The 17,425-nt window shown below is 35.8% G+C and overlaps 1 protein-coding gene across 10 annotated transcripts in view; it reads left to right on the forward strand.

Annotated features, from left to right (window-relative positions):
- The window catches only part of HYCC2 (hyccin PI4KA lipid kinase complex subunit 2), a 78,178-nt gene that overhangs the window by 52,740 nt on the left and 8,013 nt on the right, over positions 1-17,425 (forward strand). For 7 of the 10 annotated variants that reach the window (XM_072812808.1, XM_072812806.1, XM_072812804.1 and 4 more), the window contains 5 exons: positions 1,001-1,096; positions 4,234-4,350; positions 8,480-8,567; positions 12,232-12,391; positions 13,145-13,312. In XM_072812808.1, the coding sequence (XP_072668909.1) occupies positions 1,001-1,096; positions 4,234-4,350; positions 8,480-8,567; positions 12,232-12,391; positions 13,145-13,312 (629 nt within the window). The remainder of the gene's footprint in view (positions 1-1,000; positions 1,097-4,233; positions 4,351-8,479; positions 8,568-12,231; positions 12,392-13,144; positions 13,313-17,425) is intronic. The other 3 variants (XM_072812814.1, XM_072812811.1, XM_072812810.1) reach the window with 1 other exon arrangement.

Raw genomic sequence — 17,425 nt, forward strand, 5'->3', positions numbered from 1 at the left:
GAGTCGGACACCCAAGCAACTAAGCCATCCAGGCACCCAAAGGGTGAATTTGATTTTATTTGATTTATTAAAGATATATTTATTTGAGAGAGAGCATGAGCATGGGGGAGAGGAACAGAGGGAGAAGAAGACTCCCCACTGAGCAGAGATCCAGACGTGGGGCTTGATCCCAGGACCCTGGGATCATGACCTGAGCTGAAGGCAGATGCTTAACCAACTGTACCACCCAGGCACCCTCCAAGGGTGGATTTTAAAGGCCTAATGCCATAATGAGTTTGGATTTTATCATATAGTCAACAGGAACAGCAGATTAATGGAGGAGTCATCTGTTCAAGCATGATGGTTTATTTTTGGAGGAAGAAAATATAGATGGTAGCAAGGGACGTGACCTTTAATAAGGAAAATGAAAACAGAAATTATAGAGGAGGAGATCACAGCAGTCTGAGAAATCAGGAAAGTCACTATTACTAATACATTCTTATTATAACCCTTGTTATAGGGATGTCAGAGTGGCTCAGTTGGTTAAGCAACTGCCTTCTGCCCAGGTCATGATCCCGGGGTCCTGGGATGCAGCCCCACATTAGGTCCCTGCTCAGTGGAGACTGTTCTCTTTCTGCCCCTCTCCTCCCACTCTTGGGCATGCACACACACACACTCTCTCTCTCAAATAAAATCTTTAAAAATAATAATAATACTAATAACCTGGGATGCCTGGGTGGCTCAGTGGTTGAGCATCTGCCTTTGGCTCAGGGCATGATCCCAGAGTCCCAGGTTTGAGTCCCACATCAGGCTCCCTGCATGGAGTCTGCTTCTCTCTCTACCTGTGTCTCTACCTCTACCTTTCTCTCTCTTTCTTTCTCTCTGTGTCTTTCATGGATAAATAAATAAAATCTTTTTAAAAATTTAAGGAATAATAATGCTTGTTATCATCCACAAAGAAATCAGTCTCTAGTAGAAATAGTTGTTGATAATCCTTTTCCTTTGTTTTATTTTTTTCTAGGTTTGAAGTCTTGAGTTTTCTCATGTTGTGTTATAATTCTGCTATTGTGTATATGCCTGCTTCATCTTACCAGTCTCTTTGTCGGATGGGCTCCAGGTGAGAAGAAGAATTCTCATTAGCCTTCATATACATTTATTTGACAAATACTTATTGAGCACATTTTCTATAGTAGGTGCTGTTCTAATTCCTGGTGATATAGCAGTAAACAAAACTTAGGGGCTTATATTCCTGTAGGAATCCTTATCATCTTTTATGTATCATGAGTTTTAAAAATACTTAAGCATTAAAAAATTATTTTCTAGCTGAACATCAAATTAAGCGAAGGTATCGTAAGTTTAGGGTGGTATAGTGATACACCTAATCATTGCCTATATGCCAAGTTTTATAAATCACTTCGAGATATTTGAATAAATAGTTCTATATGTGGAGAAAGACGAAAGGAATGCAAATTTTTTCATTTATGTATTTCACAAATAACTCTGCTTTGGAGAAGATTAGCAATAGTACCAATTATCTATATGTCTCTTTTGTATTTGTGTGTTGTAGTCTTTACTAAATCAGAATTTCTAAAAATTTGGACAGAGCTGAGCTGAAATTTAAATGGCCAGTATAGAAAAAAAAAATTAAGTAATAGGAATCAGATGGGAGTCAGAGTACCTTTTGAGTCACAGATTTCAGTTATAGAAGGAACCCTGAGTTCATTCCATCCAACTGATTTTCACTTGAGGAAACTGAGCCCCTCAAAAAAGGTTAAATGCTGTATTAATTTTTCATTGCCTTATGGCAAATTGCCACATACCATGACTTAGCAGCTAAAATAGCAGGCATTTATTATTTCCACGTTTCTATGGGTGAGGAGTCCAGCCATGCATTGGCTAGGTCCTCTGCTTATGGTGTTAGAAAGCTGTGGTTAAGATGTCTGCCAGAGGTTATCTGAGGCTCAGTTGAGGTATCAGACACTTTTATTGGCAGAACTCAGTTTTTCTAGTTGTAGGACTGAGTGCTTTAGTTTCTTGTTGGCTCTCTACTGAAGGCTACCCTCAGTTCTTTGTCTCTCCAACATTGGCAGCCTACAACATGGTAGCTTGCTTCTTTAAAGCAGAGAAAAGAGTGAGAGACTCCAGCAAGAACTGCAGTACAATCTTGTGATACAACATAATCACATACTCATGTACTTGTAGTCATGGAAATCTCATTATCTTTGCTATATTCTCTTAGTTGGAAGGACCATCCAGGTCCCACCCACACTCAGTAGTAGCAGATATATAGCATGTGAATACCAGGACAGGGGATCATAGGATTCATGGCCTTCCAAGAGACTGTCCACTCACAAATACATTATTGAAGTTCATGCTGCTGTGTTACTGAGAAGAGAGTATGGTCCTTTTTAAAACAAGTCTTTTGCTAACTGGGGAAAGGCCAATCTAAATTAGGTGTAAGTTTGATTTTATATAAAAAAAAAAGTTTGATTTTATAGTATCTTAAAAGAGCCTGTAATAACATGATAAATGATTAACAAAATTCTTGTCTCTGTAACTTAGATACTGTTATCAAGAAAGTACACTATTGAAGCACATACTGCCTATCTACAGATAAATTATGTATAAATGACTATTGTTGATTCATTAAAACAAAATCTGCCAAGGCTCTAATTTTTGTGGCACTTAAAAGAGATTTTCTTAATAGCAAAAATGATGATAGAATTTAGTGATCCTCACACTTTTGTTCACATACGCCTTAAAGAATTTTGAAAACATATGTAGCTTTCACATATTTAAGTTGACATTTAAATTTTTCATCTTATTTTAAATAGTTGCAAAAAGAAAATAAATAGTTGCAAATGGTATGATTTCTAGTATGTAGATATTGACATAAAATAATTTAGTATTTTAAATGTATATAACATAAATACCCAACATCATCCATATGAAGAATAGATGAACAGGCTTCTAATAGTCCAACATTATATTATCCCCTTTTTTCTCCTTGAAATTAATCTTCTCTACCATTTTAACCATATAATTTTATCCTAATGCCATTTTATGCTTATAAGTCTTTTTTTTTTCTTTTTAATTTAACCGTTGTTGTAGGTTTTATTTTTTACTTTTGAGTATTTTGTGGGTTTTTTTTTTTTTTTTTTTTGGTTGGTGTTGTTTTTAAGTAGGCTTCACAGCCAACTTGAGGCTTGAACTCACAACCCCAAGATCAAGAATCACATGCTCTACCGACTGAGCCAGCCAAGTCCCCTATGCTCTCAAGTCTTATTGATCTCTTAATTATATATCTCTGCTACAAAAATATATATGTAAATTGAGATTTTAGAGAAATTTCCAGAAATCATAATGCACTAAAACCCTGAAAAATCTCTTCTGGACTCACCTTACAATTATTCTAACAGATTAATTGATTAAAATAATATAGGTACATTACAACTTTTGATAATTAGCATAACTTTTCTGGAAGCCTCTCTTAGTGAGATGAAGACAGAATTGTTTATGGCACTTTAATTTAAAAATGGCCTCATAGGGGGCACCTGGCTGGCTCAATTGATCTTAGAGCTGTGAGTTGGAGCCCTGTGTTGGGTATGGAGATTACTTAAAAATAAAACCTTAAAAAAAAAAATGGCCTCATAGACATCAGTATTTTGAATGCCCATTTATTTGTTTTGACATTTCTAAATGGTTTTTTTAAAATTTTTTAAATTTTTATTTATTTATGATAGTCACAGAGAGAGAGAGAGAGAGAGAGGCAGAGACACAGGCAGAGGGAGAAGCAGGCTCCATGCACCGGGAGCCCGATGTGGGATTCGTCCCGGGTCTCCAGGATCGCGCCCTGGGCCAAAGGCAGGTGCCAAACCACTGCGCCACCCAGGGATCCCTGTTTTGACATTTCTGTATCTCCCACTAATTCATCCTGATAATATTTGGGATATGTAAAAATTACACATTTCTTTTCTTAAGAGGGAAAAGGATGACAGACATAGTTAGCTATTTGAGAAAATTTGTTGCTTTTATTGATATAGTTCTCTAGAATATATGCTTTGTGAGGGCACGGATTTTATTTTATCTTTTTGCCTGTTCATAACTGTATGCTTAGGCCCGGGATAGTGACTGACATGTAAGCAGGTACTCAGTAAATGTATGAGGAATGAAAAACTGAATAAATGATTTTATGAAAGGAAAAATGTTTAATCGATCAGGAAATCACACATGGCAAATACTGTGTTTTCCTAGGGTTTGTGTGAGTGGGTTTCCACGACAACATGAAAAACACTGGAAAGAACTCTGTGGTCGTATAGTATTGGATCCTGAATTCATGGTGCAACTTCTCACAGGGGTTTATTATGCCATGTAAGTACATAGACTATGAAATGGAGTGAATTCATCCTAACATCTGGAAACTTAATATTTCTCTTTTTTTTCCTTATCAGTTGCACAACACTGAATTATTTGTTCCATCATGGACCCATTATCTTCTTTAATATGAATTCCATTTAGTATCCTTTTTATTTATTTTAATTTTTAAAAAGATTTATTTATTTATTCATGAGAGACACAGAGAGAGAGAGAGGGAGAGGCAGAGACACAGGCAAAGGGAGAAGCAGGCTCCTCGCAGGGAGCCCGAGGATCCAGGGATTCCAGGATCACGCCCTGGGCCAAAGGCAGGAGCTAAACCGCTGAGCCACTCACGGATCTCCCCTAGTATCTTTTATTAAATGAATATATACTTGTTTCTTGAAAGCAGTATAATAATGATTAAAGACAGTTTTTTTTTTTTTTTTTTTTAAAGATTTTATTTATTTATTCATGATAGTCACAGAGAGAGAGAGAGAGGCAGAGACACAGGCAGAGGGAGAAGCAGGCTCCATGCACCGGGAGCCCGATGTGGGATTCGATCCCGGGTCTCCAGGATCGCGCCCTGGGCCAAAGGCAGGCGCCAAACCGCTGCGCCACCCAGGGATCCCTAAAGACAGTTTTTTAATTGAGATGCAATTGGCTTATAAGATTGTGTCAATTTTAGGTGTACAACATAATTAGATAGATTTTATATTGTGAAATGATTACTACAGTCAGTTTAGTTAACATCCATCACTACAAATAGTTACAATTTTTTTTCTTCTAATGAGCACTTTTTAAAATCTCTTAGCATCTTTCAAATATACAAATACAGTATTGTCAGCTCTAGTCACAATACTATATATTATATCCCCAGACTTACTGATCTTATAACTGGAAGTTTGTACCTTTCCACCACTTTCACTCTTTATACCCACCTCCACCCACCACCTCTAGCAGCCACCAGTCTGTGAATTTGGAGTTTTTTTCCTTTCAGATTTCACATACAAGTGAGCTCTAACAGTAGTTAGTATTTGTCTTTCTGTCCGACTTATTTTACTTAGCATTATGCCCTCAAGGTCTGTCCATGTTGTTGTAGAAGGCATAATTTCTTTTCCTTTTTTGTAGCTGGATAACAGTATCTTGTTTGTGTATGTGTGTGTACACACTATATATTCTTTACCTGTTCATCTGTCAGTGAACACTTAGATTGTTTCCATGTCTTGGTTACTATAGGTAATGCTGCAATGAAAGGAGTGTAGATATCTTTGAGTTAGTGATTTTGTTTCCTTTGGATATATACCAGAAGTGGGATTGCTAAATCATATGGTAGTATTTTTAATTTTTTGAAGGACTTCCATACTGTTTGCCATACTGTCTACCAATTTACATTTTCACCAGTATTGCACAGGATTTCCTCTCTCCACATCCTTGGCAACACTTATTTCTTGATAAAAGCCATTTTTACAGGTATGAGATGATATCTCATTGTGGTTTTGATTTGCATTTTCCTGATGATTAGTGATGCCAGGTATCTTTTCATTTACTTTTTGGCCATCCGTATGTGTTCTTTGGAAAATGTCTGTTCAGGTCCTCTGCCCAATATTTAACCAGATTGTTTTTTTTTTTAACATTAATTTGTAGAGGTTGTTTATGTAGTTTGGATATTAACCCATTATCGGCTATATCATTGAAAATACCTTCTCCCATTTAGTAAATTGCCTTTCCCTTTCTTTAGTGGTTTCCTTTGCTGTGCAAAAGCTTTTTATTTTGGTACAGTCCCACTAGTTTATTTTTGCTTTTGTTTCCCTTGCCCAAGGAGAAATATCTAAAAAAACATTGTAAGGTTGATGTCAAAGAAATTACTGCCTGTATTTTCTTCTAGAAGTTTTATGGTTTCATGTCTCACATGAAGGTTTTTAATCCATTTTAAGTTGATTTTTGTGTATGATGTAAGGTGGGGGTCCAGTTTCATTCTTTTGCATATAGTTGTCCAGTTTTCCCAACGCCATTTATTGAAGAGACACTCCTTTCCCTGTTGTAAATTCATTAGCCATGTATGTGTGGGTTTATTTCTTGGTTTTCTTCTCTTCAGTCTGATTTATACGTGTTTTATATGGCAGTGCTATATGTTTTGATTACTATAGCTTTGCAGTATAGTTTGAAATTAGTAAGTGTGATGCCTTTGGCTGTGTTCTTTTTTCTCAAGATTGTTTTTGCTATTCAGGATATTATGTGGTTCTATACGAATTTTAGGATTATTTCTTTTGTTTTTTGATTATTTCTATTCCTGTGAAAAATACCACTGGAATTTTGATGGGGATTACATTGAATCTATAGATTGCTTTGGGTAGTATGGACATTTTAACAATATTAATTCTTCCAGGCCATGAGTACAGAATATGTTCCCATTTATTTATGTATTTTTCTGTTTCTTTCATCAGTGTCTTTATGAAAACTTCAGGTGTACAGTATATATCTTTTATCCTCTTGGTTAAATTTATTCCTAGGTATTATTTTAATGCAATTGTGAATGGAATTTTTTCTAATTTCTTGATAGTTCATTATTAGCATATAGAAATGCAGACAGATTTTTGTATACTGATTTTTGTATCCTGTAACTTTACTATATTTATCAGTTCTAACAGTTGTGTTCTAACAGTGACATTGCTAGGGTTTTCTATAAATATCATGTTATCTGCGAATAGAGACAGTTTTAGTCTTTCTGTTCTGATTTTGGATGCCACTTCTTTCTTTCTTTTCTTTTCTTTTTTTTTTTTTTATTTTGCCTAATTTCTGTGGCTAGAATTTCTAGTACTATGTTGAACGTTTTTAAAGTGAGAGTAGGCATCCTTATCTTTCTCCTGATCTTAGAAAGCTTTCAGCTTTTCACCTTTGAGTATGATGTTAGTTGTAGGCTTATCACATGTGGCCTTTATTATGTAAAGGTGTGTCTCCTTTACATCCACTTTGTTGAGTTTTTATCATGAATAGATGTTGAATTTTGTCAGATGCTTTTTTGTTGTCTCTATTGAAATGATTATATGATTTTTATCCTTCATTTTGTTAATATGGTATATCATATTGATTGGATTGCAGATTTTGAACCATGCTTGCATCCCACTTGATCATGGTGTATAATCCTTTTAATGTATTGTTGAATTTGGTTTGCTGATATTTTGTTGAGGATTTTTGCATCTATATTCATCAAGGATATTGGCCTGTAATTTTCTTACAGTGTTCTTGTCTGGTTTTGGTATCAGGATAATGCTGGCCTTGTAAAATGAATATGGGAGTATTCTCTCCTCTTCTGCTGTTTGGAAGAGTTTGAGACTGGTATTAAGTCTTTTATAAGTGTTTTGGTAGAATTCACCTGTGAAGTCTTCTGGACTTCTGTTTGTTGGCAGTTTTTTGACTAGTGCTTCAGTTTCCTTACCAGTGGGGCACCTGGGTGGCTCTGTGATTGAGCATCTGCCTTTGGCTCAGGTCGTGATCCCAGGATCCTGGAATCCAGTTCTGCATCAGGCTCCAGCAGGACTCCTGCTTCTCCTGCTGCCTATGTCTCTGCCTCTCTCTGTGTGTCTCTCATGAATAAATAAATAAAATCTTAAATTTTTTTTTCTTATCAATAATTGGTCTATTCAGATTTTCTGTTTCTTCATGATTTAGTCCTGGTAGGTTGTATGTTTCTAGAAATTTATTCTTCTACTTTGTCCACAATCTGCTGGTGTATAAATTGTTCATAATCCTTTTACTACTTTATAAATAGCCAAGATATAACTAATCAATAAATTGAAATCTGGAAAGCAGTCAGGTTTTCTTTTTGGAAAACTGTTTCTCTACATAGTTTTTAAGTATGCTCCACACCCGGTGTGGAGCCCAGCATGGGGCTTGAACTCATGAACCTGAGATCAAGACCTGATTTGAGATCAAGAATCAGATGCTTAACCGACTGAGCTACCCAGAGGCCCCTCTTCAATTTGTTCTTGTAAGCAAAAGTGGGATAGTTTAGAAATAAAATGATGCACAAATTAATGTGAAAATCTTGTTTTGGAGCCAAAGTAGCAGGACTTGGGACAATAAAAATGTTGTTAAGAGATTAGAGATATTTGCTAAAGTTAGTTAACAGTCTGCTTGTCCACAGGTATAATGGGCAGTGGGACCTTGGCCAAGAAGTCCTTGATGATATCATTTATAGAGCTCAGCTAGAACTCTTTTCTCAACCACTATTGGTAAGTTTTTATATTTGTTTTTTATTAAATATACCTGTGCTGAAAGGGGCACTATTGAGTGAATATATTCAATATATAATATATGAGGCAATCTAAATCATCGCAGGAGAAAGGTTTATTCCATAACAATAGGTTAACTGTTGGACAGAAAACAAAATTGATTTAAATCCTCTACTACCACATATCAGAATAAAGTTCAGATAAATTAAAAAATTAAATGTTTTGAAATCCTTTAAGAAAAGAAAGGAAAAGGTTAGGAGCACTTACTCAAATTTCTAGAGATGGAAGGATTTTCTAAGCTTAAGTGTTGGGACAAATCACTAAAATAGGATTGAGTTCTTTTCTTTGACCACATGAACATCTAAATTCTAAACCACCAGTTTTTTTAAAAAACAAAATTAATGTGTACTGCACAGACTGAAAAAGATTCTCAACAGACATGACAAGAAAGCCAGTTAGGATTTTGTTCTATATAAATAAAAAGATTTAATACTCTTGCACAAACTCAACATATTTCTAAAAATTAAATATATTTCTAAAAAATCTTTCCATTACCAGTAGCAGTATAACACAACCCTGTACATCCTTTTGCAGAAGTAGTTCAGTAACATGTATACGTTTTCTTTAACCCACCATCCCATGTCTAACAGCACATCCCAGAAAACTACTTTGAAAGTTTTTAATGTATTAAAAGCACGACATTAGTGTCATTTCTAATTACAGAGGAATCAATACAAGGTGTTTCACAGCATAGAATAATTAACTTTATGTTTGCTTGATGAAATTATAGATTCAAAAAAAATTTTTTGAAGATTTTATTTATTATTCATGAGAGACCCAGAAAGAGGCAGAGACATAGGCAGAGGGAGAAGCAGGCTCTTCACAGGGAGCCTGATGTGGAACTTGATCCCAGGACCCTGGAATCATGCCCTGAGCCAAGGCAGATGCTCAACCACTGAGCCACTCAGATGTCTCATATTCAAAAATTTATACTAAAAAATACTAGTTTGTGTTAAGTGGTCAAGCAATGTACAATTATTTTTTATCTGGACAAGACAGAGGCAACATACAAATGCTAATGGTTACTCAAGTGTTTCAAATATGAATGGTTTTTCTTTGCAGTTTTTTGTGTTTTCTAAGCTTTTTATAGTATAATGGTATTTTAAGAATATTATTTATGCTTTTTTACTTGTAACACTTTAAGAGTACAATTTTTTTATCTAGATTATTGGCAGATACATATCATAGTGTAGATTTTAATTTTTTTTTTTTTTTTTAATTTATGATAGTCACAGAGAGAGAGAGAGGCAGAGACACAAGCAGAGGGAGAAACAGGCTCCATGCACCGGGAGCCCGACGTGGGATTCGATCCCGGGTCTCCAGGATCGCGCCCTGGGCCAAAGGCAGGCGCCAAACCGCTGCGCCAGGCAGGGATCCCTCATAGTGTAGATTTTAATTGTAATTACATTAGTTTACATTTTTTTTAAAGATTTATTCATTTATTCTATAGAGAGAGCACAAGTGGGAGGGGCAGAGGGAAAGGGAGAGTGAATCTCAGGCAGACTCTGTGCTGTTACAGAGTGCAGTGGAGGGCTCAATCTCACAACCCCAAGATTGAGACCTGAGCCAAAACCAAGAGTTGGACACTCAAATGACTGCACCACCCAGGCATCCCAAGAATACAAGTTTTAAAGCCATTTTCTTTGTATTCTTTATATTTTAAGCTAACTGTAAATTTATCAAAGTAGCATTTACTTTAAATGCATTTAAACTGTAAATTTATCAAAGTTAATTCTTTGCTATTTGAATTTCCATTTTTTTTCTCATGTCAGCAAACCTAATTTTACTCTCAGGGTTACATTAAAGCAAATGGATAACAAGATAAAATAATTGTACAGTATTATTATTATGATATATTTGTGAGATTCTAAATTCATACTTTTCTCCTTGTAACAGTCTTACAAATTAAGTAGAGATGGCATTTCCAGGGTAAAATAAAGAGATTAGTAATTTCTAGCCTAGAGCAATCCTTTGTTGTGGAGGGTCCTTGAGGGATCCAACCAAGACCCCAAGGGCCATCTTTTCTCTGTTAAAATCTAGAGCCAGGGAGCACCTAGTTGGCTCCGTCAGTTGTGTGCCTTCGGCTCAGGTCATAATCTCAGGGTTGTGGGATCAAGCCTCATGTCAGGCTCCCTGCTCAGTAGAGAGTCTGCTTCTCTGTCTCCTTGTGCCTCTGTGTGCTCACTTGCTTTCTCTCTCTCAAATAAATCTTAAAAAAAAAAAAAAAAAAAAAAAAAAATCTAGAGCCAGGTGGTAAACAGAGTAAATAGTTGGCAGGTAGAGAAACAAGCATCATCTCTATTCCTGATAAAATCTAAATTGAAAAACTTAACCTCCCCACCCCTGTAGTTGTTGGAGCAGCCTCCTGGAGAAGTTTGAGTTGGCAGAGCTGGCACACTTGTCCAGGTTGCTGCATTCTATTTATCCTTTCCAAGTGGAGAGGAAGGGAGAAAGATAGTTCTCCAGCTCAAGGTCTTTGCTAGATTAGCACTACTCAATTAAGAAATGTGCATCAGGGCAGCCCCGGTGGCGCAGTGGTTTAGCGCCGCCTGCAGCCTGGCCCGGGGTGTGATCCTGGAGACCCAGGATCGAGTCCCACATCAGGCTCCCTGCATGGAGCCTGCTTCTCCCTCTGCCTGTGTCTCTGCCTCTCTCTTCGCTCTCTCTGAATGAATAAATAAATAAATCTTTAAAAAAAAAAAAAAAAAAAAAAAAAAAAAAAGAAATGTGCATCAGTTAATGATAATTACTCTCCAGCCAAGTAATTTCCTCTCTTTGTGGAGGGAGTAGAAAGTGGTGTATAAAATGCCAGATATGTTTAGGGAAAATTTCTCATTGTGGAAACGAAGGAGTTGGGGAATCCTTGGGTGTCTCAGCGGTCTAGTGCCTGACTTCGGCCCAAGGTGTGATCCTGGAGTCCCGGGATCGAGTCCCACATAGGGTTCCCTGCGTGCATCTTGCTTCTCCCCCAGCCTGTGTCTCCACCTCTCTCTTGCTCTGTGTCTCTCATGAATAAATAAAATCTTAAAAAAAAAAGGGGGGGGGGGACAAAGGAGTGGAGAGAAGGCTAATTATTTTTTTTAACCAGAGATTAAATTTTGCATGTTATTTTCATCTGAGGAATCAAACTTCTAAATTTTCTTTATCAGGGTTTCTGTCTTTGAAATGGCTTTCCTCTTTGAACAACTTTAAGGGATCTGTGGGGTGTGTGACTCATATTTTAAAAGTAAATTCTCGTTTTAAAAGTCTACCTAAAGAAATAAGAACAGGGGCCCCTGGGTGGCTCAGTTGGTTAAGCATCCAACTCTTGATTTTGGCTCAGGTCATGATCTCAGGGTTGTGAGATTGAGCCCTGTGTTGGGCTCACAGCTAAGCATGGAACCCACTTAAGATTCTTTCTCCCTCTCCCTGTGTACCCCCCATAGTAAAAACAAAACAAAAATACCCAGAACAATGGAGGTACTAACTTTTCTGATACATTGTACTTTTATATTTTATAGTACCAGGATATATATTTTCAAAAAATTATGAAACGTGAAATGTAAAATAAGTGTAAATTATATATTCAATGTAAATACGTATAGACTTTATATTATCATTTTAGGTTGCCAACGCCATGAAAAACTCATTACCATTTGATGCTCCTGATTCTTCACAAGAAGGCCAGAAAGTTCTTAAAGTGGAAGTCACTCCAACAGTGCCGAGGATTTCTCGGACCGCGATTACAACAGCTTCAATCCGTCGTCATAGGTGGAGGAGAGAAGGTGAATGCAAAATTCCTATAGTGCATTCATGGATTCTAGCAAATTTATCCCTGTTTTTATAGTCTAGGTTAGCACATGATATTTATCTAAATCAAAATAAATTCAGGCATTTAAACACATATCTAGTGCTATATTTAAAAATGAAACAATTTTACTTTTATATAGAGTACTAGAATATTTTTTATGAAGTAGAAAGATGTTATTTAGACTGTTCTATGAATGTTAAAACAGAAAATAAGATCAAGTTAATTTTTGTCCTTTTTTTGGTACTAATAATAACAATAGGAAAGAAGTTTTTTTAAGCCTTAATCATAATAGGAAAAAAGGTGCATGAATGAGCACTGTGGGAGAAAATTCTATAACTGACCAAACCAATGATGAAATATAAGCTATCCATAAAAGAGTTAACTATTGTATTTTCAATTTTTGTCTTTGCTTTTCCTTTTCTTGGAGGTGCTGAATCCAGCAGTATTTCGTAGGCATATGGTACTTGAATAGTCAAGCTGTCTTGCCTAAGATATATTAATTGCCACTTTAATGATCCCTATTTTCCTGTGCTATTCATTTGCAAACCTCACATTGTTCATCTGCCGCCTTATGTGTGTGCATGCTGTGCACACACATGTAACTATATAAATAGTGTTTGTGTTTTTATCATATCCATATATACATTCTCTTATCTGCCTGGGTCAAAATGCTCAGAAAAGAATAGAGCAGCACAAAAGCACTAAAATTTTATATGTTGAATCCCAGATGGCTTTGACTTCTCAAACGAGGCTGACTCGAGTATTCCTGGCTCCCCGATCCAACACGGCTCCACTGACCTAGGGATCAAACGTGTTCAAGAGGGGGAGGTGCTGGTGCGCAGGACCCCTGAGCACGGCTCACCGGAGCCCAACTCAGCAGCAGCCACAACAGAGGGTAGGACAGAGATGAGGAGGCAGAAGTCAGTGAGGCAGTTGCTGGAGAAGGATCCTGGCTCTCTATCCCCAAGCAGAACATCATTCCATTCTAGTGTGTGTTTCCACTACCCCAGGGTGTATTAGCTCCTCCTTGCAAAGCACACCTCCCCATATGCCTAGCCGCCAGGTCAGGTACAATCTTTAGTTACCATTTGTGCTGGCCTGGAGTCTGCATTCTGTGTAATCCAAGAACAGCTTGGCATGGCTACTAACAAGGCAGAGTCCTGTTTCCAAAAGGTCTGCAAATGCTTGGGATTTTTTTCATTACTGAGCATGTTTACTCTAACTTTAGGAAAGGGAAAATGCATCCAATGGACATGAGCCTTTTAGTCATTATAAAATGATTTCCTTTATATAATAATTTACTCTTTAAAAATGTGTGAAGAGAGTTTTAAAACATTAATATCATTTGAGAAATTGGACTAAAGTGGAGCTGGCCGATTTATCTCTAATTCCAGGTTGGTCAGTTAACAAGAATTTCTTAACTCTTTGGCAGAGTAAACCAGTATTTATTGCTTTTTGTAATCTGTGGGTCAAGTTACCTGGTCTAAGTAGTGAACTACTGGCCTCTTTCCTCTCTAAATGTGCTCTATTGGTCCACACCACATTTTATCATTTATTGTAAATAATGATTGTCCTATGTAGCTCTCAGATAATTGAAATGTATTATTTAGAGTTCAGGTATCCTAGTAGATCCTTGTTTCTACAATGTAGGTATTTCAAAATGAGAATTTTTCTTACCCCCAAATCATCAGCACCACCACCACTATCACCGCCACCACCATCTGTAAAAGAACACTTCTCTCCAATAGGAAACTATTTATTTGCTGTTTTACATGTGATGCCCATAGGAGTTGACCTTGTGAAAGAGGGAACTGTAGCCTAATGGTTTTTCATTATTTAATGTTATTGCTACCATGGAACCGTTATATTAATTAATAAAATATAGCAAATAGTTTTAAAATAGATTATATATTTTTTACTTAAGACCAAACATATATGAAGCACTTACCTTCCATATTAAGGAAGTCTCTTGCTCTTTGGTGCATTAGAAATTTGAGCATGCTCAGTAAGAATCTAAATCTACCTTCTGTTCCCTTGCCCATTTGCCCACATTGACCTTAACTTCATTTAACAGTGTTGCATGTGCATGATCTAGGGACCCAAAGGAGTAGGTGCTGTTTTACAGAGATCCTTTGAAAGATGCAGCTTTCCCTTTTCATTTCCTATCTCTTTATGTTATCCTGAGTAGTCCAAGGGCATAAAAATAAGTGTATGAATAGATGTTGAACCCAGAGTTGGCCTAAATTGAACAACAGCCTGTCTCTCAACATTCCTAATCACTAAATGAGCCGCTTGATATATCTACTACCATGGTTAGAATGTTTGATTATTTGTGCTAAATGTAGTACTGTGTTATGATAATTAACATTCGAAATCCTAGAGACTATGGGATTAAGTTGAAATATTTCTTCCAGTTTATCAAAAGTCATACTTTGAAAAAGGAACCAAGATAGTAGTTCTTTTAAAATATCCTATTAAGGGGTGCCTGGCTGGTTCAGTTGGTAGAGTGTGCAACTCTTGATATTGGAGTTGTGAGTTCAAGCCCCACAATGGGTGTAGAGATCACTTAAAAATAAAATCTTTAAAAAAAACAACAACAAAATATCCTATTAAATATTAAAATATTGTATTTTAAAATATCTCCTATCACTAGTAAAAATTTCCATTTGTAAAGGTTAGGTATCACCACAAGGAAAGAGAAATAAATTCCTTCAGTGTTTGAAATTTCTCAAAAATTACTTTGCTTTTTAATCTAGATTAATTGTATCATTAAATCAATGTTAGTAGGAGGTAAATTTATAAGGAAAGGGAGACATGAATAGAAAAGTTCAGTAAAGGGGTGCCCAGGTGGCACAGTTGGTTGAGTGACTGACTCTTGATTTCAGCTCAGGCCATGATCTCAGGGTCCTGGGATTGAGCCCCACATTGGACTCCCTGTTTAGTGGGGAGTCTGCTTATCTCCCTCTCCTTCTGCCCCACTTGCTCTCTCTCAAATAAATAAATCTAAAAAAAAAGAAGTTTATTAAAGATCCTTTTTTGTTATCATCCCTGTAGATCATGAATAATATTGTTATTGCCCATGGAGAAAATTACAGAAAGGAAAAAAGTTGTGAGACGTAACTGCCTTTTTATTCCTTGAGGTTTTTTAAATAGAAGGAAAGAAATTACTAAAACCTGTGAAGAGTTTTGGTAATTCTGAAGTCTGCTGGAGCTTTTGTATTAATATCAATATTTGGCCTTTTAAAAGAATTTTCTAGTATATGGTTTTAAGTCATTTTACAATTAAAATTATATTTGTTATATGTTGAAATTGAAGGGCGAATATAAGCCAATCACCTACCCTTATCCTTATTGTCAAGTAACATTTTATTTGTGACTTTTAAAGTTGGGTTTAAAATTATTACTAAACTGAGGACAATGCCTGTGATTAAAGCGTAGTGAGTGTTCTATTGTGTTCAAACAGTATTTCTTAGTATATTAAATATCAGTAGCTTCTCTTGCATGATGGCTTTTATGTTATCATCTCTTTTATGGTCATATTGCTTGGGCATCAGACCTGCATGAGGCAAGATTTAGGCGCTAGCACTAAGTCTCTCAGTCTCCTTTCCTCGGTATATATAGATATATATCTGATGATACATTTCTATTCACTCTAGTTTTCTATTACTGATACTAATTGTGAACCAGTAAATATCTTTTCTTGGGCATTCTGGAGTTCTTATAGTAACCCTAAGAAAATTGCTAAGATGATACCATGTGAATATAATATAAAGTTTCATTTTGAGTTATAGTACATACTACTCTTGAAGAAGGGGTTGAGAGAAGTGGTGTCAGCTGCATTTTCATATGGCTTTGCATGATGGTTGAAGATTATTAAACTGCTGGATATAATAACAACATGCCTTTTGCTTTAAAGATAGCCTGTTTCGTTCTTCTTTTGAATGAAGGAAATAACTAATTCATATAAGAAAATATATCTAAGAAAATATTTTTATTTTTCCAGGTACTATGTTAAATAAAGATTGTGTTTAAATATTTTATGTATATTTTATTTAAATAACCTGTGTCTCAAAGTAATATTTGCTTAGAATTCTTTCCTAATGTTTTACCATAACTGTAATATTGATATCTGTATGTAGATTCAGATTAAACTTTCTTGCAGTCTGGCAAACATATGTAATGATGTAACAAATGGCTATGTTTTGAAAGAAGCAAATATATTACTTTCTAAGAGAGTGTTGATCCTACTTTCAGTAAGAGAATTGGGCTTTCTGGAAAACCCAAATTGAATATATACGCTTCTCCCCTTTTAACAAAATCCCAAGATAAGGATTATTTTGTTAACTGCAGTTCCTGCATGAAATTTAATGGGACACCATAGTATTTTGTGATTATGACAATAATACATCTCAAGACTAAAAATCTAAATTGTTGCAGCTACATAATATAGAAAGTAAAAATCTTTCTTAACTATTCCTGCTAGTTACTCTGATAATCAAATATTTTCTTCACATTAATTGGTCAAGAAAATATGAAAGCTAATGAATAGATATGCCCATAAGACAAAATACAAGTATGAAGTTACTGGAAACAATGTACAGTTTTTTGAGTTAGAAAATCTAGTAATTCTATGTTAAAAGTTTTAAAGCCATGTAGAAGCACTTAGCTGTTGAGTAAATATAAATTTTTACTGCCCTTAAAAAGGGTTTGGCTTGTAGGGAAAATGAGTTTGGCATTATTCTGGGTGACTGAAATTAGAGGGGTCTCTTTTGTACACTGTTTTATGGTGGGCTAAGAGAGATAAGAGGAAAAATTTTTGATTTTTTTTTTTAAAGCAGATATAGTCACCTCAAATAGACAAGGGTATATTATAAAGATTTGTAACAATGTATTTCACCTAAAGTTGTTTTATATGTGTAAATATTGAGATGCTACGTTCGTTTGTGGATAGTGTTACAGAAACTGGACTAATTAAAGCTGAATGAACACAGTGAATAACGTATTAGAA

This window comes from Canis lupus, chromosome 36, assembly GCF_048164855.1.
Source record: "Canis lupus baileyi chromosome 36, mCanLup2.hap1, whole genome shotgun sequence".
NCBI classification, from domain to species: domain Eukaryota; kingdom Metazoa; phylum Chordata; class Mammalia; order Carnivora; family Canidae; genus Canis; species Canis lupus.